This window comes from Dermacentor variabilis, unplaced genomic scaffold, assembly GCF_050947875.1.
Source record: "Dermacentor variabilis isolate Ectoservices unplaced genomic scaffold, ASM5094787v1 scaffold_12, whole genome shotgun sequence".
Lineage (NCBI taxonomy): Eukaryota > Metazoa > Arthropoda > Arachnida > Ixodida > Ixodidae > Dermacentor > Dermacentor variabilis.
Genome location: NW_027460280.1, coordinates 56,610,907 through 56,635,303, shown reverse-complemented (window position 1 = coordinate 56,635,303; position 24,397 = coordinate 56,610,907). Strand labels below are relative to the sequence as shown.

The 24,397-nt window shown below is 50.1% G+C and overlaps 1 protein-coding gene across 1 annotated transcript in view; it reads left to right on the top strand.

Annotated features, from left to right (window-relative positions):
* Positions 1–1,614: 1,614 nt before the first annotated feature.
* The window catches only part of LOC142566007 (uncharacterized), a 41,020-nt gene continuing 18,237 nt past the window's right edge, over positions 1,615–24,397 (top strand). The window contains exon 1 of the mRNA XM_075676687.1: positions 1,615–1,694. Coding sequence (XP_075532802.1) covers positions 1,680–1,694 — 15 coding nt within the window. The 5' untranslated portion in view covers positions 1,615–1,679. The remainder of the gene's footprint in view (positions 1,695–24,397) is intronic.

Here is a 24,397-nt window from a genome sequence, read left to right as displayed (position 1 = left end):
GCGCTCTATGGCCGCCGCCGGCTGCAGAAGAAGGACGTACGCCTGCTGCAGGCCAAGATCGCAGACGACTATGGAGGCAGCCAGGCTGCAGCGTACGACTACGGCGGCGCCGACTACGCGCACGCCCCGGCGAGCAGCCTGCTGGGCCGCATGTTCCAGAGCGAAGACCTCGAGTACTACGATGACGGGCCCACCACGCTTTACTGCATCACAGTAACGCCCAAGCCCTACACCACGCAGTCAACCACGCCTCAGGTAATCTGCTTCCCGCCGTCGCGCAGGCCGAAAACTAGGACCACCACCAGGACTACCACCACGGCTGCGCCAGTCGGGTACTGCGACAATGACCAACCGCAGCCGCCCGTGGTGAGCCCGATGACCACCACCACGACAGAGGCGCCACACATTCACTACGGGCGCTCCAGCTCCACGACTGAGCGCCACCACCAGGGTCATCCCGAAGGGGAGTGCATCACTGGAGAGCCCGAGATGACACGCTCGCCCAGCAGCACCCGGACCACAGCGAAGACGCGCCCCAGTAGCGCCAAGACAACGAAGCCGTCCACCCAGAAGACCACCACCAGGACGACAACTCGAGCAACCACGCGTTTTTCCACCACAAGTGCCAGCACTGAAACCACCCCCGTCGTCAACGAGTGCGGTGATATTCTGTTACGAACCATCGCATCGTCGACGTCACGGAAAACGAGCCCGAAAACGGTCCCTACAAAGCACAAGCATGTGACAACGCATAAGCATCTGACTGTACATAAGGTTGTGACGGCGCATAAAACACGCAAGACTGTCTACACGCGTAAGCTCACGACGGCCCGTGTAACCACGCCCCTGCATGTGCGCAAGATAAGCCCGCCGTCTGGACCCGAAGCGTGCGCGGCGGAACCACTACCAGCGCCGACCGCAAAGCGTCGCACTGCTGCAACTTCGCCAACCCCCAGGACCCGGCCGCCCGTGGACCAGTTCTTGGCGGCGTGGGGCTTCTTCAAGCACCACAATTCGCTGGACCCGCGTAATTCCAGCCACTGGCGCGAATTCCACACCGTCAACGGCCCACGCGCGCAGCGGCGGCGGGACGTGGCCAAGAGGCACGGCGTGGTGGTGATCCTGCCGCCGTGGCTGCGGCAGTCGGCGCACCCGGGACTGGCGTTCGTGGCGCCGCCAGCGCAGCCACTGGCCCGCCGTCTGGCCAAGCGCGAGCAGAAGCAGCCGCAGCGCCCGGGGCTCACATTCGTGGTGCCACCGGCCAAGGCGCAGCTCGCCAAGCGAAAGGAACAACCGACGACTAGCGCAGCGCCCTACCAGGTCTATTGGTTCAGCAGCTGGCCGCCGGACGGCAGAGAAGTGTCTCAGCCACCAGGGCGCGACACGGCAAACTTTGTCAAGCTTTCGTCCTGGTGGCATGACGTCATCAAGAGCTACAACGGCCACCAGCGCAAGAGGCGCGGGTTGGAGCACCGCTAATTAAAGATCGCCGGCTTCCAGTGTCGCCTCTCTGAACGCGCGCGCCGGGGAAGGGGGGCCGCGAGGGGGTGAACCCCGCCGAGCGCCCCCTGGCTGGCCTCGTTTCGCGGTGACGTTTCGGGAAGCCCACTGAAAAAGAAAGCGCGCCACCAGTCGAGCGTGTCTTTGGCCCGCGATGCTGGCGTGCTGACGGACGCCCCATGGCTGCGCTCTCGGTGAGTGTGCCCCCTGCCCGCGCGGCTCCGTGACCCCGACCGAGGCCCGCTGGCCGGCCCGATCCGGTGTCACGGACTCGCTCTCGGGAACCGCGGTTCGCGCTCTGCTGCAGGAAGCGCTCACCTCCGACAGTGCCGAATTCTGAAAAAAGACTCCCGGAATCGGGCCCGCCGGTGCGCTCAAAGCGAAACATCCGGGTGCCGTATTTTTAGCCCAGGGCGCGCTCACTGCGCCGATGCCGTGCACTGCACGTCGGGTGTGCGCGCTTCCTGGCGCGCCGATGTCGGGACGATGCGAGTCGTCGACTGCCGAGTGCAACGGCATGCTGGCGGAGCAACGGTGCTCCGTGTTCTGCGTTCGTGAAGCCGTGCTGCTCGGCTGCATTCTGCGGCCGCCGCCACCAGCCTTGGGGCGGCTCTGCCGACTATTTATTTGCCCAAGACGTTGGGAGTGGCCGCCGCAGGCATCCGCGCAGAATCGCATCTTGGAGCGCGCCCCTTTTTACCTGTCCCGACGCTAGTTCCTCCTGGCATTCTGTCGTTCGGTGACCCAGCAGCGAAGCAATAGCATTGGCTTCCAGTGGTCGAGCAGGAACCTAGGTTCCATGTGAGTCATTCCTTGGATCTCGATGGTTAAACCTCCACTCTTGCTCTACCGCCGGATGTATCGCAGGCGCAAAAAGGCTCGCCATCTCTGCTTTTTCAATGGCCAGCACCGGCGCAGGTGCAGCGATAGGGAGAGTGGTGGGGCAGAATGCGAGGGAGGAGGCGGGCCAGCGAACTACCTTGGCCGGCCATGGCCAAGGCCGTTCCGGCGTGGCATGCGCGTCGGAACCCGCGCATACGAGGCCCGCCGGAAGGTAACGCAGGCCGGAGACAGCTCGCTGGGCGTGCTCAGATGCGCTTCGAAACAGCTTCAACGGTCCTGTGACGCAGGCCGTACTTGTCAGCAAAGTCTATTGTCCTTCACGATCTCCCCGTAACAATGCAGCCTCAGAAAAAGAAAAGAGACTTGGGGACGTATTCTCGGCGACGGTCACTTTCGGAGATACACTTTCAGTACACGGTGATTGGCTGGCTGAGCAAATCCGCTCGAATCGTACAACGCGCCTTGTAGTATACGTCACGCTAAAGTGATAGTATCAGCGAAAGTGATAGGTCCCCAGCTCATCTCCGAATTTCGTAAGCGCCGTGGTTAAATTAGTCTTACAGGGCAGGAGTACACTGTGAAATCCTTGTAGCAGCCTCATGATTAATTGCGCTAAGTGTCGCAGGGATCAGTGGCAATCGTCTCCATGAATCACAAGTTGTCTGCATCTTCATATATGTTGCTTTGCGTTTTAACTGCACTATAGTCAATCGTGCGCATGGGTGGGTGGAACGTGCACGGTTACGGAAACTTCTCAAATAGACTATTTAAAACCAGTATACTTATTTATTGTGTGGTGTACATTGCTGTTGAGAGATAGGCCAGCTCGGTGTTTAGCGCTGACCAGATGACGTGTTCTTAACCAGGGTCATACTCAATGCATTTTCTCAGCGTTCGCGGCTGACTGGCTGTTTGCGCGCACTTTTTCAATTCAACCTCAATTTCCTTGAAAAATATACATAGACTTCCACTATTAACCGAAACAACCGACTCGTACGAGACTACAGCACGAGTTACACGTACGCTATATCGTAATGCACTTGTAAAAACGATGCTTGGCATTACGGCTGATAAATCGTCCTCGAATTTGTCATACAGCGGTCGTCAGTGGCATCTGTGATTACTGGGACATTGGGCGCGCAACGTGGGTAGTGCTTTGCTTTATTGTTTTTCGCTGAATATGAACAAACCGTCGTGACTTGCCAAAGTGATGACCGCGCTCTCTCAGCTCCGAACGACACCTATGGTGCACCTCTCTTTGACGACCTGATTCTGGCCATGTGTCAACAGCCAAGAAGAGCACGCAGCGGCAACATGGAATTCTTCGGTGAAGCCGTGCCTTGTGTTGTGCTTTCGTGCTGTCGCAGCGAAGTGCTTGCCACTGGATACCCGCTGGCACCGGTGCTCTGCTGTCCGTTCTACATATGTGCGGTGACCATCAGTCGGTGATGACGTCCGTACACCGCCTCTTATGCAATGCCGATGCGTGAAATACCGTGATCTCGCCAATCATGTGCATCGCGCCGCCCAGTTCCAATTTAAAGTCGTCTTGAGTGTTCGAGTAGTACAGTCCGGAGTGTGATCGCGACAATTATCAGCACCTGTGGAGCTTGAAGCAAGTTTGTGCAACGATGGGGGGGGGGGGGGGGGCGTTCTCGCTTTACCTCCCACCCCAAGGTTCACTGCATGTTTTGATGAGCCCTCCCTCACCTTCTTGCGGCTGCTCTGGATCCGCCCCTGCCCTTATGGAATGCGTTCCCTCCGCTTGAACACAAGCAAAGTGAACATAAGCAGTTTGGGATAGAAATAGACGAAGCGCTTGACCACCCCTGACGTCAGGGGTGCAAGATTTCTCCGTGCACTGGGCCGGAAGTGGTTGGCGGCGAGCTCCCAGTATCTTCCATTGAACAATGATAGCTGGGCCGCACAAACAGACTCTATCCCCGTCTACAGAAAGAGAGTACGAAGATGCTTGCAACTGGTGTTAAATATGGGACAAAGTATTACCCCTGCAAATGAGCTCAAGCGCTTCCTTTGTTATCAGACTTATTTACTTGCAAAATGCCTCGCGACTCCTTTCGAGTGCATATGTGAAAAGGACGCCGTATATCATTAACTAGCTATCCTATGATGTGATAAAGGAAGCGCGTGTCTGTTCTCACCTGTGGCAACACGGCAGCGTATGTGGCAGGTTGCGGACATCAGGAAATTACGTACTGCGGCAATGAACGCGCACTTGCACTGATATACGCTGAAATATTTCCGTGTAAATGAGTATTTTGAATGCTGCAGTCTATTGGTGTATAGTATAGTAATGTGGACAGTGTTGGGATATATATATACATATATACCAGAGGTAAGCAGTCTTGCGAAGACAAAAAAAAAAGACGAAATAACGTAAGAGTGCCCTTTTAAGTGTGGGCACAGATAATACGATATAGAATTCCAATCTTGCTTCCATAAAAAAGAGACCCTGCGGTGGTTTCTTCTATGGGCAGTCTATGAATATATGTATAGCTTTCAAAAGTGTTGCCCATAAGAAAGCGTTTGGAGGTCACCCCTTAACTGAGTCTGCAAGCATGGGATATCGTAGAGGTGTACGTCTGAGACCACAGGCAAAGAGAAAAAGAAAGGAAGAAAGAGTCAGTCTCATCCGTCACAGCAAATTTATCGTGCGTTCCAGACCACGTTTCGCAATTGTACGTGCGCGCGGCGTGAACGCATTCGGAAGGCAAGTTCAAATAATACAGCCGCGCGCCTGCAATGAGCGGGCTGGCACCTCGAACTATAAGAACGATTACAGGACGGCTGAGCTTGACGACCGAGGTGTACAGACTGTGACGCCGAAGCATCGCGTCCGAGAGAACCTGTATTGGCGCTATTCGCGCCGGGCGGGCCGCGATCGGCAGCAAATAGCGGCCCGCCGCGCGCCTATATTGCACGCGGCAGGATGTGTCGGTCTCCGCGCGTCATTACGAGGTGCGCACGCCTCCTCGCTTCTCGTCTGGCGCCCGCGAAATTGTTTCTCGGCGTTATTCCCGGCGCCCCGTGGAGCGGCGAGCGTGCCGCACAGCGGTCGTCAGCATAGCGGGACTAGCAGACCGTTGCCGCGCCTCGCACGCCGTTTACCAGCCTGATGATTGTGTACATGTGTACGCCGTGGGGCCGAGCGGGGTGTGGTAATCCCCGGCTGTCAAATCTGTCAGCAAGAGAGCTTCTGGAGCAGCTGGCCGCTTGAAGAAATAAGAACGCGCTGCCCTAGCGATAGCACAAGTGACACGCGGTTCTCTTTCTTACTGAGAACAGCGCACAAGATATACGAACGAGCGAGAAGATGCACGCGCTGGTTGGTATTTGAGATGTGACAACACCCGAACAGCAGCTTCCATTGATGTCACTGCGGCAGAACTGGACGCAGCCAGCACACTGGGGGGGGGGGGGGGGGGGATGCCATTTCTGTGCCAGCGCGCGGGTTGTGTTCCCATGCACAAAGTTCCAAACTAAGATGACCAAGTATACAGCTCTATGCTACCTTGTGCTACGGCGAACGGGAGCGAAATTCAGCCTGCCCAATTGCTTGAACGGACCTACCAGGCATTTGGCGAGATCGAAGCCTGCAAGCTCACCCCGAATTAAGCCGAATGGCTCGCGTCGATTGCAGCAATGTACTACATGAGAGAAGGCCGCCACGTGGCGATAGTCGTAGTCGGCCGACTGTCCCCTATGGGCACGGCTCGAGTGGGACGGAAAGGTGGAAGCGTCTGCGCCTAGGCAGACAATGCACGGCCAACTACAGACCGAATCAGCTGCCCTTGTACCTATGTACTCCTTGGTAATTAACGGAAGGTCTTTTGTGCTCTTCGTCGCATATATTGCTTGCCACCGGAAGGAACACCTGTGTGTCAGGGAGAAACGACAGCCGGGTGTGCTCATCTACAATAGTGGCATCACAGACAGCAGCTATACGATTCTAGGCAACCCTGCACATCGAGCATATATAGACGTTGAAAAGTTTTCAACTATAGTAGTCTTACGTACGGTTAGTACCTCTCGGACAATCAGCGAGAGATATTGCAGGAACGACAAACGTTAATTATTTAGACGACCAAGAAAAGAATATAATATTTCTAGGCAAAAAACTTTGCCAACAGCCGACCGCTATATTTCTGGATTTCTCTATGGTGATATGGACGGCCTCTTCACTTCTCCTTCTTTTCGCGTATTAATTGCATCCTCAAGGTAACCGAACATATTACCCGATGGTGTCGAATAAAAGGAGTCGAGAGCAACGAGCGTCTGGTGGAGTTCGCTGTGTGGAAGAACCCTTAGTCGAGGGTGTCGCCACGGCATTGGCGAATACTCTCACCACCTGGGGCGGGCGCGCATTCTTCAGCACATACTCCGCAACAGGCCTTCCTCGTTGTCCCAGATCTCTAAAGACATCGCCGCTCCGCCAGTACGTCGGCGGCGCCACTCAAGTATAACCTGTGCAACACAGCGTTGGGCGCAAATCGAAACGTCGAATATCCAGGATACACCAATATACCATAGTATACACAATTAGCGCGGAGTGATAGAAGAGATTGCATCCTCAATGCCGATCGCTTCTCATCCGCGTAGGGGAAACGCTGTTGCGCTGCGATTGACAGTATAAAGATGGAAGTGAACCCGTCGAAGCGTGCATGTGTTTGCGCGGTTGAACGCAAGAAAGTAAGTCTATGCAGTTTAGTGGCGCGGAAGCGCAAGCTTGTGAGTGACAGGTCCATGCCAGATTGCTCCCTATAGGAAGCGAGTTTTGCGCCGCCCACACACAATATGCGATCATGCTCCGGACTCTGCAGGGCCAATTTGACGTCTGATGCGCAACAGTGGTCCCAAAGAGCGCGCCGTCGGCCGTTGCGCCACAAAACTGATCGCTAGTCTGTGGCCGCTGCTATTCCTGGATAAAGCGCGGCGGCCGCATTTCGGTACGCCGATGGCGAAATGCTGCCCTCTCTCTCGCGGATGCTATAGCTGCCGTTGCTGTAGAGGTTTCGAGAATTTCGACTGGTGGCTGAAGCATAGAGAAATACACACAAACTGGCGGGCCCGAAGCCGCCCATCTCGAGGCGTGTAGATCAGTTTCGCTGATTTGGCTCGATAAAGAAGAGGCGCCCCCCCTCGAACTCTATGGACCCGTCCGCATGCTTCCCACCTGAGCACTGAGTGGCATGTATATCGTCGCGAGCGCGAAAGGTTGAGCACGGCTCTTCGCCAACAGCTTCTTTGAGCTGTCGTCATCGGAACGTCTGCATTTGTGAATCGCGCGTACACTTCGGGTCACGGAGGAAGATAGACAGGAGCGCCCATGCCTTTGGCGACGGCCAGACTATGTCCCGGCGCCCCAGCTATACTTTAGCCAGAGTTTAAAAATATGCGAATGCCACGTAGCTGGACAGTACCAAGGTGATGATGTTTGTCGCAGCTTGGAGATACTCAAATTATTTTTTCAATCCACCTAATTAGATAATTAGGCGTAGTAATTAATTAATCAACTCAAATGTTATAATTAGATTAAAAAGTGTCAGTGAGAAAATTGTTGAGCGACATGAAAAACTCCAGATGCAGCTTTTTGTTGCTCAATACGGGTTGCATAAAAATACTTTTCCGAGCGTGAAAGAAGCCCGCGAATAGACGATTGAGCAACAGAAAGCTGCATCGGGAGTTTTTCATGTCGCTCAACAACTTTATCACTGACACTTTTCATCTGATTATAACATTTGAGTTGATTAATTAATTATCACGACTAATTATCTAATTAGGCGGAATGAAAAAATAATAATTTGAGTATCTCCAAGCTGCGGCAAACAGCATCACCTTGGTGCTGTCCAGTTACGTGGCATTCGCATATTTTTAAACTCTGGCTAAAGTATAGCTGGGGCACCCTGTAAGAACAGCGCAGTGAGAAACCACCAACTGGTGCGCGAGAACGAACGGTGCACTGATTTTAACCATCTGGCCGGTTCTTTAAAACTCGTGCTTTTGCATTCCGCCCTCGTCGAAATGTGGCCGCCGCGGCAGAGTTCGAACCCGCGACCTATGGCTCAGCAGCACAACAAGTGCCACCGTGGCGGGTATAATGTAGCTTGCAGTATTGCCAGCGTTGCAAATTCCGAGAGTCGCCGGGATTAGTGTAGAAAGATTCTAACGCCAGCCACCAAGGTGTCGCTCTAGGAGGCTTGAATCGGCATAGCAAAAGTTGGACTGACCCCTCATCAGGCGAGTCGACGCTCCATCCTGTCCGTACGTCAGTCTTTTGAAACAATCGAGTGACGTCGTAAATATTACACGGGCTGATCATTTTCAAGTTTTACGGAATTTCTAAAAAATCGCCTGTTGCGTGTAACATAATTCTAGTCGTTAAGCTCGATTATTCAGAGAGGCAGCCATTACTTGCTCGAGAAATGGAAACACATTTTCGATTAACTAACACGAATTCACTAATTAACTTCTCATTTAACAACTTTATGGCTCATATTGGAAATGACGAATTGTATAGCCTCGGAGTTTGCAAGGAGTATCCACTTCAAATGATTTTCCAGAATGACGCCATTTTGGAGATATGCGCCATCAAGCTTGCCGTAAAAAATGCCCCTGCTGTTTCACTTACTCTTTTAAAAGAAAACGCTCTTTTATGCAATGAAGAACGAAAGTAACTGGAACGCCCATGTATTGCGTATAACACTTTGGGAAATATATATATCGAAACTGGTCTCGTCCTGGAAATTCATTTCAAGTGGGTATGTCTTGCAAGCTCACCGGCTGCAATTCGTGAAGTTTCAATATGTGCCCTAAAGTATTTAGGAAGTCAGTAACTTTTCTTTACATTAGTTGCATGTATGTTTAGATTTCTCGTGCTAGTACTGTCCGCCTGTTCGAATAATTCAGCTCAAGGACAAGAATTATGCCATCTGCCACAGGTGATTCTTATTTCTTGTAAAATTTATTATTGATCACCCCGTATATGTATCCTTTGTGTGTGCCGTGTTTTCGCGAAACAGAGCTACTTGGTTCGGGTATATATGGTTACACAAACTAGACGTTTTTCAATTGGTCTTTGAGCGAATCATTTACGTGGCCGTTTGAAGATTTTAATTGCTCTCAGTTGATTACGATTACGCTTTACGGTTGATTAGGCGAAGATTACCGCTTGGAAGGTGTTGATTGAGTGGAATCGTCGTAGTTCACTCTTCTGTTTGCGATTGTAGCCGATTATCAAGGTTCCATCAGCCATTTCCTTCCCGATTCCCTTGATCTACCCGCATATTCAAGAAAGCGCTCGATCACTCATAATGCGTTCAACAGCGGTGATGTATTTAACTATTGTATTCCGGGCCGCCTAATTGAGCTTACATGATGTTTCTCAAAGGGAAATGAGAAAGTTATCGACTAGCAGATCAAGCATTCTAGCTACGTTGTATCTCTCAGGCACTACGAGATAAAGATCGGTGCCGCCTGGATAATCAAGATTGGCCAGTAATGTTTCCAGGATTAGAAAGCGCATGCAGAATATGCAACCGGAACGTAACGCCAAAGGCGATATCAGAAAGGTATGGGCAAAGGGCAAACATGCAAAACGTTTCAGCACGGCTGAGACATTTTTTTTTTTTTTTTGCATGTTGGACAAATTGGACAACATACGAGACGTACGGGCCAAACTGCTGAACCCACAATATGAAGAGACACGACGAGGTGCGCGTTGGTCGAATTTCGCGCCGTATACAAGCTCGGGATGAATTAAGAGACCTCTCAACTCGGGACAGTTCACGCCGACCCCCTTCCTTCTTGCTTATTAGCGAAACACGACTCTCACGTCGTTCCTCCTCAAAGGCGTCGCGTCTGCGTGCGGCCTTCGTCTGCGGAGTCGTTCTCTGTGAAGCCAAGCGACTGCTGGAGCGCCTCCGGAAACTGAATCGTGTATGGCACCTTCGTGAAAGTTGCCACATTCCTTTCAATTTTTTTTTTTTTTTTTACTTCGTTCTGTAACGTCGCACTCGGCCAGCCCACTGAGGGCCCTGAAACCCGACGAGATGGCGGCGTCGCGGTCGCCTGCCTTTAGCGCCGGGTCGGGCACCCTCCTCTCGGCGACATCTGGAGCGGGCGACAGCGGCCGAGCGTGCGTCGACGAGACCGCGTGCGCTTCGCGTCGCCGCGACGACCGCGTTTCGAGAGAAGGGATCATCCCCCCCCCCCTTCTTTTTTTTCTTTTTACCTTCGCGCGCCCTCCGAAAGGCAGCGACCGCGCTGAATATCGCCGACGGCGTCCGCAGCTAAAGCCCCCCTCCCGCGCGCACACACACGCAAGTACTTCCACACATGCGCAGGCGCATGTTGTCGAACGTTCCGCGCGGCTGATCCGGCGGGCGAAAATCGCCACGGAAGTGCGACTCGACCTACGTTCCGTTCCTGGTTCTTTTCAACTGCAACCGAGGCGAGCGCGTCTCGGCCTTTGTCACTGCATGCACGCTATGGAAGTCTCGCAAGAGCTCCCTTTGGACGCTAACACGAAAGGATATGCAATGTCGGTACTAGTGTGTACGCATACGGGGCGACTCACCTGTGAGCGACACTCCGTAGAGGCTTACCACGTTGAACCTTCACCTCTTGCCGATTCGAGGTGCAGGCTACCAAGACGCGGTCCGGCTCCAGGGACGCTTATATCGTAAGTCCAAGGAAACTGCGGCCGATAGATTTGAGAAACTAAACCCGAATGAAGAGTTCAAGCGAATCTTCTAGGGAAGCAAGCGGCTTCTCGAGCATTTCCGCCTTCGGTGGCTTACGGAACCGCTGGTCCATCAACTGTACGCGGTATTTCAGGGAAAAAAAAAATGAACAAGCGTCTTCGTCACGAGATGGCCTCGCATTTGTGACTCTGATGTGATGACTACCAGGAGACACGTGCAGTTCGGCTTAGTTGAAAACGTGTAACGCAAGGTTCGTGCATTGTTGTGCATAAGCGAAGAGAGATGAGCGAATTAAAACGTTGCTTTCGACATTACACACAGCTGTCATGAACGATGCAAACCGACAGCGCTTCCCAGGCGTGTTGGTAAAAGCTATGACGTGTTTCCTTTTTTTTTTTTTCTTAATCATCGAGCTCGTGCAAGCACACATAATTGGCTCTTAATGGCGCCAGGATATTTTTATTGGCGAAGTTTTCAGCCTTAACCTTTTCCACAAGACGGAAAAACGAAAGTAAACTTTTACCGACAGGATATATCTCAGATGATTTGCTCACGAAGCTGCTGCGTGAGTAGATTATTATTGCTGCGCACAAGCAATACTTCCATGTAATCCAGTCACACACGACGTGAGACACAGGGAAGCAGCTGCTGGACTAGCACTTGTATACCGTCTGGGCGGGTCCGCTTGAGAACAAAGGGCCGAGGCGCGTTCCTCTGTCTCTGCCAGATAGGCGACCAAGCCTGGTCCGAATGCCATTAGATCGGCGTCGGAATGAGCTGATCGTGACCGGCGGCGGTGGATTATATAGGGCCGGAAGTCCCGAGTGTTTCGAGTCGGAAACGGGGTCCCTCGCGCGGTGTTCCTCCTGTAGCCGATTTCGGAGAAAGGGTGCGAGTAGCGCATGCATGACACGCCTTCCATGTGTGTGTCCGTTCAAATATGTGCCGCCATTGTCGTGCCGCCGCATTGCCGCAGCCTGTTCCAAACACGTGTCCTGCGCAAATTTTTTTGCACAGCGCGCGCTCAGCTAAGTTACGCGAGAATTTATTAAACGAAAGCTCTCGGCCTGTGGAGGAATGAATACAGACGCCAATGGGGGAGGAAAAAAAGATGCGTCGTTGCGATGCCAGCTGAACGTTTGAATTTTCGTTCCGTTAGCAGTATTCTCTAACTTATAACCGATATTATTACGTCGCAAGGCGACGTCAAAGCCATGAGAGATGTCGTAAACAAGGACTTAGGACTAGCTTGTCAGAAAGCCTCCGAAGACAAACTCCGAAGCGGGGAAGGGAGCAGACACACGGGGGTATAAGTGCACGCACGCCACTTCGGAGAACGCACTTCTGGCCGTGCAGGAGAGCTCGAGGGTTAGAAGAAAACGCGGCTGGCGGGTTGTGCAGGTAAAGATGGTGAGTGAGCAATTCGGTCGGCCAGGTTGTTGAACGTATACTCTCACCGTGTCCCTGAATGCAGTGCACTGGAACGGTCAAGCGGGACGACTTGCTTAGCCTACGTACTTGTTGGCAGATTTGGCATGTCTTTGTAACTATCTTTTGTGCCTGCAACGCACCGATTGAGTCAGTGTAGATATCAAGTTCCGTAACGTTTGGCAACATGCTGACACACTTGATGGCGTCATGTGTGGGTTGTACAGTTCCAGTAACAAGGGAATCCGGCGTTTCGATGTGTCGAATGCGGAGCAAACAATGGCAAGGTGAGAAAAAAGAAAACAAAGAAAATGCAGTCCAGTGGAATGTCACCCTGCGCAACGGAAGCTCGCGACTTCGAAGGCGCTGTAGAAAAAGCTAAGAGAGAAGCGGAACTCCAACAGCAACCTTTGTCTTCGTTGCTACAAAAAGCTTCGAAAAAGAAAGAAAAAAAAATGGCTGTGGCTTAGCTAAGGTTAAGCCCAGGATGCGAAGCATACTAGCCTTTATTTTAACGCGACAGCGTTAAGGAGCTCGTGTCGCAGAAAAGCCGGTGTCGTCGGCGTCGGCTCAGGCGTGCGGCGCTTGCTCAGGCGCACATTTCGCTGTCGCGCCGAACGCTGCGTTGCTCGACGCTCACCGCGTCCGATGCGGGGCGCGTAGTCGCTGCGCCGTAGCAAAGCCACCTAGAAACAGTCTCTGTAGCAGGCCGCAGCCTTCGCTTCTCATTCCAACGAGCAGCTCTGTCTCCAGGAGGCATCTCACCTCGTGAGTGTCAAGCAGAGGCAAGCGCAGCTGCTTATATACCGCCGCAACGCCGCGAGCGACGGCGCGAGTTGGAGCCCCGTTTCTCCTCTGTCGTGACGTCACGGTGTCACGTGGTATTGAAGGCGACACCGCCGCGCCTGAGGAGCTGGGTTGAGCTCTAGTAATATGCTTCGCATAAAACTTGTGAGAGGATTTTCTTTATCTGATGCCAGGTAACTTTGTAGGTTCGTGAAAGTGTATTGTATGACCCCTGTACAGATCGTTTGCTCACCATAGTGAGTTGTTTCGCGTCTTCAACTATCGCGTGAGCGCTGTTGCAAAAGGAAGGAACGTCGACCCTCGGAAAGCCTCCTCGAGGCACAGAAGCTCCCTGGAACCCTGCTTTACATCACAACACTCTACCTGGAGCCGCCTTCGTCGCTCGTGCACGTCGATGCGTCCAGTTGATAGCTCCGCGGCAGCCAGCGAGCGTGCCACATACAACGGCACTACACTGCCGCTCAGCCATCCGGCCTTTAACGGTCCGCGTCTACCTCGATCTAGCGATAGCGCCGAGCGCAGTGCTCACCGTTCGCGATAGCGCCCCCCCCCCCCCCTATCCCCAACAAAGAGAAAGCGCGCGCTTTCTTCTCGGCGTGACAGCGAGGGCCTCCCGACAAGCCCGGCTGCTTTACCGCAGCCGAGCCGGCCGGCACGGAGTGGAAGAGGCCGTCCCCTTGTGCCGACACCGAAACGCGAACCGGAGGAACAACGGCGAGACCTAGGTGCGCAGTGCCAAACAGGCCCGCCGAGAGGAGCCGTCGAGTGAAAGCGCGCGCCGCGAGCAAACACGCGCGCGATGCCGTGGCGAGAGGGAGACGGCGGGAGCCCCGTCCGGCCGGGCGTTCCGGTTGCAGTCGCCTAATTTGAGGTTAACGGACGGCGCTTTGCATACGCCGGCGCAGGGCGTGTCGGCATGCACTGAAAGTGGCCGCTTGCCTCCTTTTGCGTTCTCTTTCTCCCATCGCGAAGCCGCGCTAACGGCAGACAGGCTTCGCCGTTCGCGCACTCGACCGGCACAGGCTATACAGGACGTCTCGCCGGGGAAGCGTCCCACAATGACAGCTAAGTCGAAACGCATAGCCTAGCGAGCGGTGGCAGCGAAATGGGTGGGATGCAATTCGCGATGACACCTCCGATCGCTTATCGCGAGAGAAGCGTGCCCGATATCCGAAAATGTCCGATTGCAAATGATCTGGGTGACTACGGTAGCGCTCAAACGCGGAAGCACGATAACGAGATGTTGGTGGTCTAGTTAGTTGACCACTGTAGTTGTGCAGCACACTAAAACATGCATGATCACAAATTGATAAACACAAGCGCTGAACTACAAATGTCTACTCTTGCAATAGACTTTTTTTTTTTCCTGGGAGGGGGAGGGGGACAGGCTAGATAGAAGCACGATTAGAAGCTTGGGAAGCCTTATCAGTCCCAGTTTTGGCTGGGGCACAACTGGGCGCTTAACACTGGGACAAGCGCCAGCATGGGCGTATCTCTTGTCCTTCGCAATGTTGCCTCATTGCCTTTGTAGAACCTAGCCAGGTGACGTCCGCTACCCCGAGCTGACAAATGGAACTGTTATAGCGCCATGCATGTAGGAGTGCAAGGGGTCTTTATGGCAGTGCACACATCAGAGTGCGTGAAATCGCCCAGCCATGAATGACGACGCAGACTCAACGAATAAATTATTGTAGCAATTAACGACGTTTTCCAACAGCGTTGTTCGGTCAAGTGCAACCTCCTAAAGTTTTTCATCAAGCGGCAACCACATGGAACGCCTTCCCCGCGTAATTTCGGCGTGATGTCGCGACTCCTATTTGACGATGCGCAATGACCTGGGTGTAAAGATAGGCAAAAGCCTGGATGAAATTTATCCCATGCGATTCCCGGTTAAAGCATTTACCCCGATGAATTTGTCAATCAGTAATCACATTGAACTCGATAAACACAGTATGAAAAACCCCTGTGTAACGCGATCAAAGCGCGATATGAGAGCACGTTGGGCGTACAAATGCGTACCACTTAGTAGAGATATTCTGTGGTACTGTGCACGTGACCTTGGCCCATCTTGTGGTTACGCGATCGTGCAGCCTTAGCTGCAGGCGTTTCTTCCTACGTAAATTGGAGAGCAAAGCTGCATGGGTGACGTCATCAGTGACGCAACGCTGTCTTCATCCCATACAGTGTCCGTTGCTTTGAAGCAGTAGGAATTACGAGCACGACATGGGCACTGTGTGACCGCAGCACATCATACCACTGAGTTGCCCGCGGTAATTAATTTCTTCTCACTGTTATGGGTGCGGCGTTACGGAAGTTTCTGGCCATTACTAGCTTCAGAAATTGAAAATATAACTTACTCTACTGATATGGCCTTTAAAATAGAGCTTTCGCTTGACTTTCGTGCGTATAACCGTGCAAAGTGAAGTCTATGTTAGAAAGTTACGTTCCCTATACTATTACCGCGATAAATATTTGTTCGCTTCCCTCTAAACAAAAAGGAAAAAAAAGACACGTGGGTGTGACAACCTGGCGAACTTGCTAACCGCACTGCCAATTAGAGTAACACAGTTTATTTAAATGAACTCAACAATATTGTTTTGCAGCATTTCGTAGATCAAAAAAATTACCGACGATTACGTTACTTCCTAATGCGAAATTTGAGCGCAGCAAATAAGCTGTTTCACCTTTTTGATAGATTGAGGCAAAGAAATCGAGCAACACATGTATGCGCTATCACAGAATTTTTTTTTTATTTTTCACACGTATTCCTTTAACAAAGACTCCACTAGGTAAGCTTCTGCTTCGGCGGCACGCACCTCTGGATTCTGACGGCGACGGCGCTGGGCCTCTGCTCTGGCAGCTCGTTTAGCAGCAGCAGCAGCAGCAGCAGACGGAGGACTTCCATCGGTCGTCTCGCTCATGGCTCAGAAAGAACTGGCAGATAATTTCGCAGTGGCGAACGGCAGCGGCAATTTCGGCTCGGGCGGTGCACATATACAGATCCGCCGCCACCGATCTGGCTCTCTGATTGCCACCGCACAGGGCGAACGGCAGCGGCAATTTCGGCTCGGGCGGTGCACATATACAGATCCGCCGCCACCGATCTGGCTCTCTGATTGCCACCGCACAGGGGTTGCATTGGAGGAGGAGCGAAGAAAGGAATTAAGTTCGAGCCGGCGCTTTGACAACCGGAGACTCGCAGGAAGAGGGGGGAGGGGGGCGGCGTGTACACCCAGCGGCAAACGATGGGGGCAGAAGCGCGCGCAGCAAGCGGACAACACGATAAAGGGAGGAGGGAAGAGATAGCAGCGACTGACTGATGCCGCTGACGCCGATAGTGAGTCAACCCCAGCTGCGGAGTTGGTTTCAGGGACAACGCCGCCGATGCCGACACAAACAATATGATACCCTCGCTTCCGCAGCGCTAAGAACCAGGTCTAGCCGTGGGAAGGTGGTCACGTATTCGTCGACGTGCCGGGGCCTACGTGAAATAACCGGCGCGTCGGCAACTGAAGAGCACCCTATCCGCCACACAAGAACAGGGGGGGGGGGGGGACCCTTTCCTCCTCTTTCTGCATGGCGGCGACGGTGTTCTATGCAGTCACGTTATCTTGACTCTCTAGCGGCGTCAGCGGCATCCAGCGGTATCAGTCGGTCGCTGCTAGCGCTGGGGGGATGAAAGGGGGGCGGAGCTGGTTACGAGGCCGACAACGCCGACGACGACGCGAAACCCAGGAACGGACGCCAAAGAGCTGCGCTCTAAAATAGAAAAAAAAAAGCAGATGTGCATAAGACGCTCGGTTGGATGGTTGGTTAGCCATAAACGGAGGGAAAACAACCAAACCAGAGCGCGCACGAATTCTCTACTTTCGTTGTTGAGTAATTCTGGATTTCGTATACACCAGCGCAAGGTCAGCAGAAAATGTGGCATCAGGTAAGTGACGCAACAGCAACGCAAAATTGTTGGGCCTGAAGCGAGCCGAATACGCGCAGAAAGTTCAAAACAGGCACTGTGCGATTGAGTGGACATTTCACGCTTCGCTCACGCAGGAGTAGAAAGGTCACTGCAAGCAGAACGTTACATTACGAGAAAGTTGGACCTAAATCGCTCACAGCTAAGTGCCGCCGTTTACATTTACTTACCACACTCCAAGAAAAATCTGCACCCCTCTGGGACTTTTCTTGTCCTCCCCAACAACTTTCGTCATCTAGCTTGCGTGCGCACACAGCATACAAACGGCATGCATGCGTGTATTCAGCGCGCCTGGCGTTCCTGACGGTGTGAAGATTTCTTTTTTTTTTTTTTCAGAGTGCAAACAGCTTTTTACTGAAGAAAGCTTCTGATAAAAATTTCTTCCCCGTCATCTACGCATGCGACTGCTGCTATCAGCCATGCAACTGACGTGAGTCTGCCAGGATAAATTGGAGTTTGTGTGGGCGTCGAGGTATTTGCATACCACGCTGTTTCAATTGCGGCACTTACGCAGCATTTAATTTTTTCACTGCACTCCGGGATACCAATGATTTCACATTTCGACACATTATATTATTTGAAGTAGCAAAACGGTCAACTGGGCTAGTCGGTATACATTGTAAAACGGATAAAATAACCAGCCCAAAAACACACGAGAGACCAGATGAAGGAGACGACGGGACTAGCCGGAACTTACAACTGAAAGAATGACACCTGTGCGACAAAACATTACCTGCCGGCAACACCACGTGTCGCATGCGCAAACTGCCATCGCAAGAGGCCAAGTTCTTTATCTATTTATGATCAACACTGGCACGAAGGAAATTATGTTATCAGATGGTATCAGAGGTACATTTCACCATGCAGGGTGCCATTATTTTTCAGTTGTAAATGTAAAAGCAGATCACTGTGACATACTCATGTTCCAGCTATAGTCGCGTCGTCTTCTTCATCTGGTTTCTCGTGTGCTTCCACTGGTTCTTTATCTGTTTGATTATATTACTATCTCGCTGCACTAGGCCGTTCTATAAAGCAGGTGCACAAGTATCACAAATACTTTGCCCTCAGATACGGCAAACTTAAACGAAAAATAATGATCGGCGCGGACAGATGATACTATATATGCATATATATCTTGACTTGATTCCATAGAAGCTACGTGGAAGAAGAAGAAGCAAAATAAAGTGGCCGCATTTTTAAAAAAAATGCTATGTGCACACCAGCCACGGTAGCCCAGTGGCTATAGAGCGTTGCGCTGCTGAGGTCGCGGGTTCGATCCTGACGGCGAGGGTCGCATTTCGATGGGGGCGAAATGCAAAAACGCTCGTGTACTTACAGATATATGTGCACGTTCGAGAACCCCAGGTGATCTAAATTAATCCGTAGTCCCCCACTATACGGCGTGCCTCATAACCAGATATTGATGTTGGCGCGTACGTAAAACACAGCATAATTTAATAATATCCCGTGCGTGCGATTGCGTTTTTTTTTTCTTCGACAGCAACCAAGCATACTAGGGCAGAAGCTTTGTGTAACTAAGCCAAGTAGCCAGATTCAGGTAATAGCGGTTTTGTTCGTTTTTAAAAATGCGAAAGCAGATGGCGATCATAAATAAAACGGCGGCTAAGTCAACAGGTATACCTTCCACGCATCCGGCGTTAGCGTCCCACCAGCACCGATTTATCTCTTCGTTAGTGGGTAGGCATTCTCGCCATGACCAAAGTAACGGGATAAAGTCACGAGCGTTGTCTTCGCAACAGATTTGTTGATGCGGGAAAGGGAGACGTCGCCGCTTTTTATTGGCGTCTGCTTCGCTCTCACGAGCCTTATCTCGGCAGACCAAATCAAATTGTGGGGCGTATAATACGCCACGAAGCAGTAGAGCGGGTCATGAGAGGCGCCGGATTAACTTTCGCCGCCTGGGGTTATTTAACCGAAATGTATATATATACTGTATACACGAGCGTATTCACATTCCGGCCTCATCGGGATGCAGTCAATCCGGAGCTCTCCTTGAACTACGGCGTCCCTCATTGGCTCACTGTGTAGCTTTGGGGTGATGTTAGGTATGGCCGGACGCCAAGGGCGATACGTCATCCCCCTACCTTCTACTTGGTCGGACGCCAAGAGCGATACGTCATCCCCCAACCCTCTACTTGGTCGTGCACCACGGGCGATACGTCATCCCCCTACCTTCTACTTGGCCGTACCCCTCGGCGCCTAAGAGGTCATTCACCCGACCTTCTCCCCGGATTCGTCGAAAAGAGGATCGACTTCTCCTTCCCGTGCTCGGTAATGCAGGAGGAGGGGCCCTCTCTCTGTGCCTGTCACGTGTCATCGACGGAAGCAAGATCCCGCCCACACTTGTAGAGAGCCTATTTAAGGGGCTCCGAAATGTACTTGTGATATACTTCATACTTCATGCTCTTCTTATTTTCTTTCAACTACCGTTGAATAAACAGTGCAAGTTTCGCACTAGCAAATCGTCTCGCCCTTGCTCGGTCGCCATGGTCTACCGGATGCCTGCAGCCCGCCGACAACGCCACGCTACCCAATAAGTAATGTCGGTCGAGCTTCGATAGGCAGGAGTCGCTACTTCTCGGCAGCAGTACGGTACGCTACCCTGAAGTACGTAACAGCGATCAACCATTTCAATTTTTTTAGTGAGGCTGCCGTGGCCGGGAATGGAAACCGCGACATCGCGCTCAGCTGCAGAACGCCATGCATCCACTGAGCCATTGTGGCGGGTTTTTTCGCAAGGATCTCGCGGCTTGTGTCCACATCGGTCGAAATTTCTGTTTACTATTGTACCGCTTTCCTTTTCGACTGCTTGCCTTCTGCAAGAGTATTCTTAATTCATGACTGCTCTCGCGAGTCGGCACGCGAATATGGGGCGAATTTTTTTTGTCTTTTGGTTGCGTACAAACAGAAGCGTGTATATTGTTTTTTCGTGTTATTTTTATTAACTTTCATATTTATTTTGCTCCTTCATTTTGTTATTAACAATATTGCTACTCTCATTCGAGAGCGCAGCAGTTGGATATACATTCATATATGCCAGTACGCAGGACTTAAGTATAAAACATGGTTAAAGAAGATATAGGCACAACAGTTAAAGAAAAAAAAAAGAAAAGAAGGAAATTGAAATTGGAGGGCATTCAATACAAATTAGAATAATCGTGCAGCCCACTACATTACAGGACAACTGTACTGCCTCTTCTAAGCCGCATGAATACACATATGTGCAAAAAACTTTTTTCATCGAACAATTGTGAAACAGATTTAAAGTAATACTGTTTTATTCCTGTAATTTATTTCAACGATCGACGCTCCCGCTATCGCGATAGTATTCGATTAACGTTACATATTGTAAAACAAAGAGTTATCAATGAAGTAGGATAACATAAAAAAAAATAACGCTGTCTCCAGAATAAATATTTGTTTCCCTTGCCGCACTATTCGAAAGCCTGCAATGACAGACGCATACCATGCGAACGTTCCACATATGAGACTGGACTTGTAGCCTGCGCACACTAAAATAAACGCGTACATAATTCCAACAGGCAAACATAATTTTCACATCGTTCAGCCGGTTTGCACTATATGCCTCTGCTCAGAGATTTGCTCTAGGGTCACGCTCAAGTATGTTAGAATAGCCCGTGCTGGGGGGAAGGCACTGGCACCATGCACTGAATATGATTGGAAATCATTTTTACATCGCCATTTTAGAACAAAGAGTGCGCAGGCAGATAGCGTGAACACGCCGCCATTAAATTGAGGTGCTGTAACGTATGCGTACGACCACCGAAAAAAATAGTTTTTACTCCTGAGTAGGAAAAGTAGCTATATAGCATGCACCCAATAGTAAGGCACTGCCCTTTGTGTTGTCGCTTTCTCTCCTGATTTGCTGTCGTATTTATAAATCTCGATGGACTGTTTTGTTTCCAGCCTTTGCATCTAATTTACCATGTCTGTATCTCTAACTTTCTTTCTGATGACTGCTGGTTGTCTATTTACAGTTTAAATTACTCTCTACCTGGGGGCCAACTTTCTTGACTTCTTCCTCGATTCCGTGACCACGCTTTTGAGCTTAATATATCTGTGCACTTTAGCCGGCTATTTCTTTTCATCCGTGCTACCGACTCTTTCTTCAAAACTATGCTTGCTCTGCGCTCGGATTTCAAAAGAGGTCCAACCCATTTCACCCTGCACTGCCTCATATATATATATATATATATATATATATATATATATATATATATATATATATATATATATATATATATAACAAGCTTTAGCCCTGCACGTAATTGTGTGATATTAATTTGACATTATGCATCTTCTAGACATACGGTAAGAGTAGCAGGTTTATTGTATACCTACCAAAACTAAATGCCGCTGTGCGCCTGATAAAGGATGTACCAACAAGCCGAGACACACACAAGAAAGCTGACACCGTAGGTGGCTCGGCAATTCACAGCTATATCTAGCCACCGTAACACAGGGCTCAGAACAATGTTGCTCGGAGTACTTGGCCAAGAGGTACAAACTCTGACAGAGGGAGTGGTTAACGGATTGCTGGCCGGTATGGCAGCACGCGCGATAGAATCGTGCATGTGTTACATATTCCGCGGTCACATTTGCTTTATACATAATTCCACGTATAGACCTTATTTGTTTAGTAAGTTAAACCTACGCGCTGCAAACTTATTGCTAGTCCGTGCGTGCCGGTGTTTCCTCTTAGATTTATCATGTTTCCATGACGTTCTCGTGTACGTATGTAGACGCTTGCTTGCTACAAAATGGCGTGGAGCAGGCACCTTTGTGGTAACTGCTTGGCCATCCCAGTTATGTATGGGTGTTTTGTGCGCTTATGTTGGTGTTCTTTTTTTTTACAGTGATGTTTGTTATTTCTATAAACAGCCGGTCCGACCCTTTTACGAGGATATTTTACGAGGATGCTTGAGTTCGGGGCCAACTCAACTTTCCCTATTAAAATTCATGTAAAATTCAGAAATTGGTTTCTGAGACAATCGCTGGACCGATTTGATTGAAATTTGTTGCATTTGCGAAAGTTAAATTCTGGCAGAATTTTGAGTCAGGGCCTAGTACTTTTTACAAATATTGCTGCAAATCGCGAAGTTAAAAAATATGTATTGAAGTGCAAAGTTTACAAACCGGTAACTCTGCACAAAAAAAAAATGAAAAAAATATGGCAGTTCTGCAAACTGCATGCTTCAGAATATCTAAAGCGGACAAATTTCATATACGAGTTTGCAGCTTGCGTGGAAAGGTTGCAACGCTTAGGAGGCTCTTGCAAAAGTCTCACTCACAAATTAGTCGTAAAATTCAGAGCAGTGTATATTACATGGATTTAGTCCGCTATATATGTCTTTGTATAGGTGCAGTTTACAGAACTGTGACATCATTATTTAAGTTCGCAGAGCGTAAATTGACTCACTGAGTTGCAGAGTTAGAAACTTCATATTCGACATATATTCGATGTGGCAACCTTTAACAGGTTTCGTAAAAAGAATTGTTGGCTTAAATAAAATATTCTACTTCCTACAGTCACTAGATTGTAGCTTCTTTTAATTTCAGCAAATCTAATTCGGTGCAGTGGATGCCGGAAAAGAGAAAAAAAAATATACGAGTGATCGCTTCCCGTGCATTTAGATAAGAGCCCCAGAGCTAAAGCTTAATTCTTAGAGGAAGCTTTAGCGCGAGAGCTCCTATCTCAATACACGGAAACGGAGAATTGATTCTTGTCTTTGATGCTCTTAAAGGGAAAAAGATAAAATCTGGTAGTTCTTGGAAGTGTATTTTCAGTTCGTCACACACACACACACACACACACACACACACACACACACACACACACACACATATATATATATATATATATATATATATATATATATATATATATATATATATATATATATATATATATATATATATATCTTTTTTTCAGAGAATATATTGTAGAGAGAATTAAGAAAAATCTCAAGTATGAAGTTTGCAACTTTGTAACTCAGCAATAATATATTCGGATGGATTTATTCAACGTCGTCAGTGGTATTAGTGAAATTGGTTGCTTACTTGAAAAAAAAAAAACAGACGTTATTCGCACGACACGTCGCAATGTTCAGATACATAATTAACAAACTTTCACTGATAATCTCTATTTATTCGCCTTAGTGCACAAGTTGCAGTTGCACTCTTAAGCCGGGCAGCTTTGAAGTAATGTCATATCTGGCCAAACAAAAACCTTTAGCTTAGCGCTTATGTCGCGTTATCTGTCCCCATAGTTTGCTACGACATTCATGGGCATTCCAGTTATTTGTCCTATAACCCCCCCCCCCCCTCTCGAACACGTGGCAGGGTGAATTCATAATTAACCAGAGCGGCAATGGCGTATTTATAGCGTGCTTTTCGGATGCTTCTGTCGAAACTGGCCCTTACTATTGAATTTCTGCTCCTAAGTGCATATATGCCTTATTGCCCGGCTTCATTGCTGCAATAATGCAAAGTGTTCCCTACAGTGAATAATTAGACAATTTTCACGAAAACTATATCCGTTTCTTCCATTAATCCACATTAAGGAAAACTCAGCTACCTGTCAGTTTTCTTTTTTGTTTTCTTGTTTAAGTATGTCCAAAATTAAGAAAAGGAAAAAAAAAAGGTCAGGTGCTATACCTATATGCCTACTTAAGAGTCTTTATTGTTCTCAGGGGTGGTATTCTCGGGCGATCACTTTCGGAGATACTTCCACTTGAGCTAGATTTCGCGAGACTATAGTTATTTTTAGCGCGATATCGCGAGATTTCGCTGTGGCCCGGTCGCGTTCGGCGTCTACGGGCCACAGCGTTTTGACACTGTGCCAAATGTGCAAGGCAGCGTGCCACGAACGCTGCATACGTCACTCGCAGACGTCCGGCGCTATAGTATCGCGAAATCTCGCAAAAGTGAAATTCTCTCCGAAAGTGATCGCCCGAGAATACCGCCCCTGAGAACCTCACCGTGCACATTACACATTACGGTCACTAACAATGAATCACACCAGATTCGTTATGGTACACAGTACGCATACAACGATCGCTTGCTGCACGCCTCCCCCGCT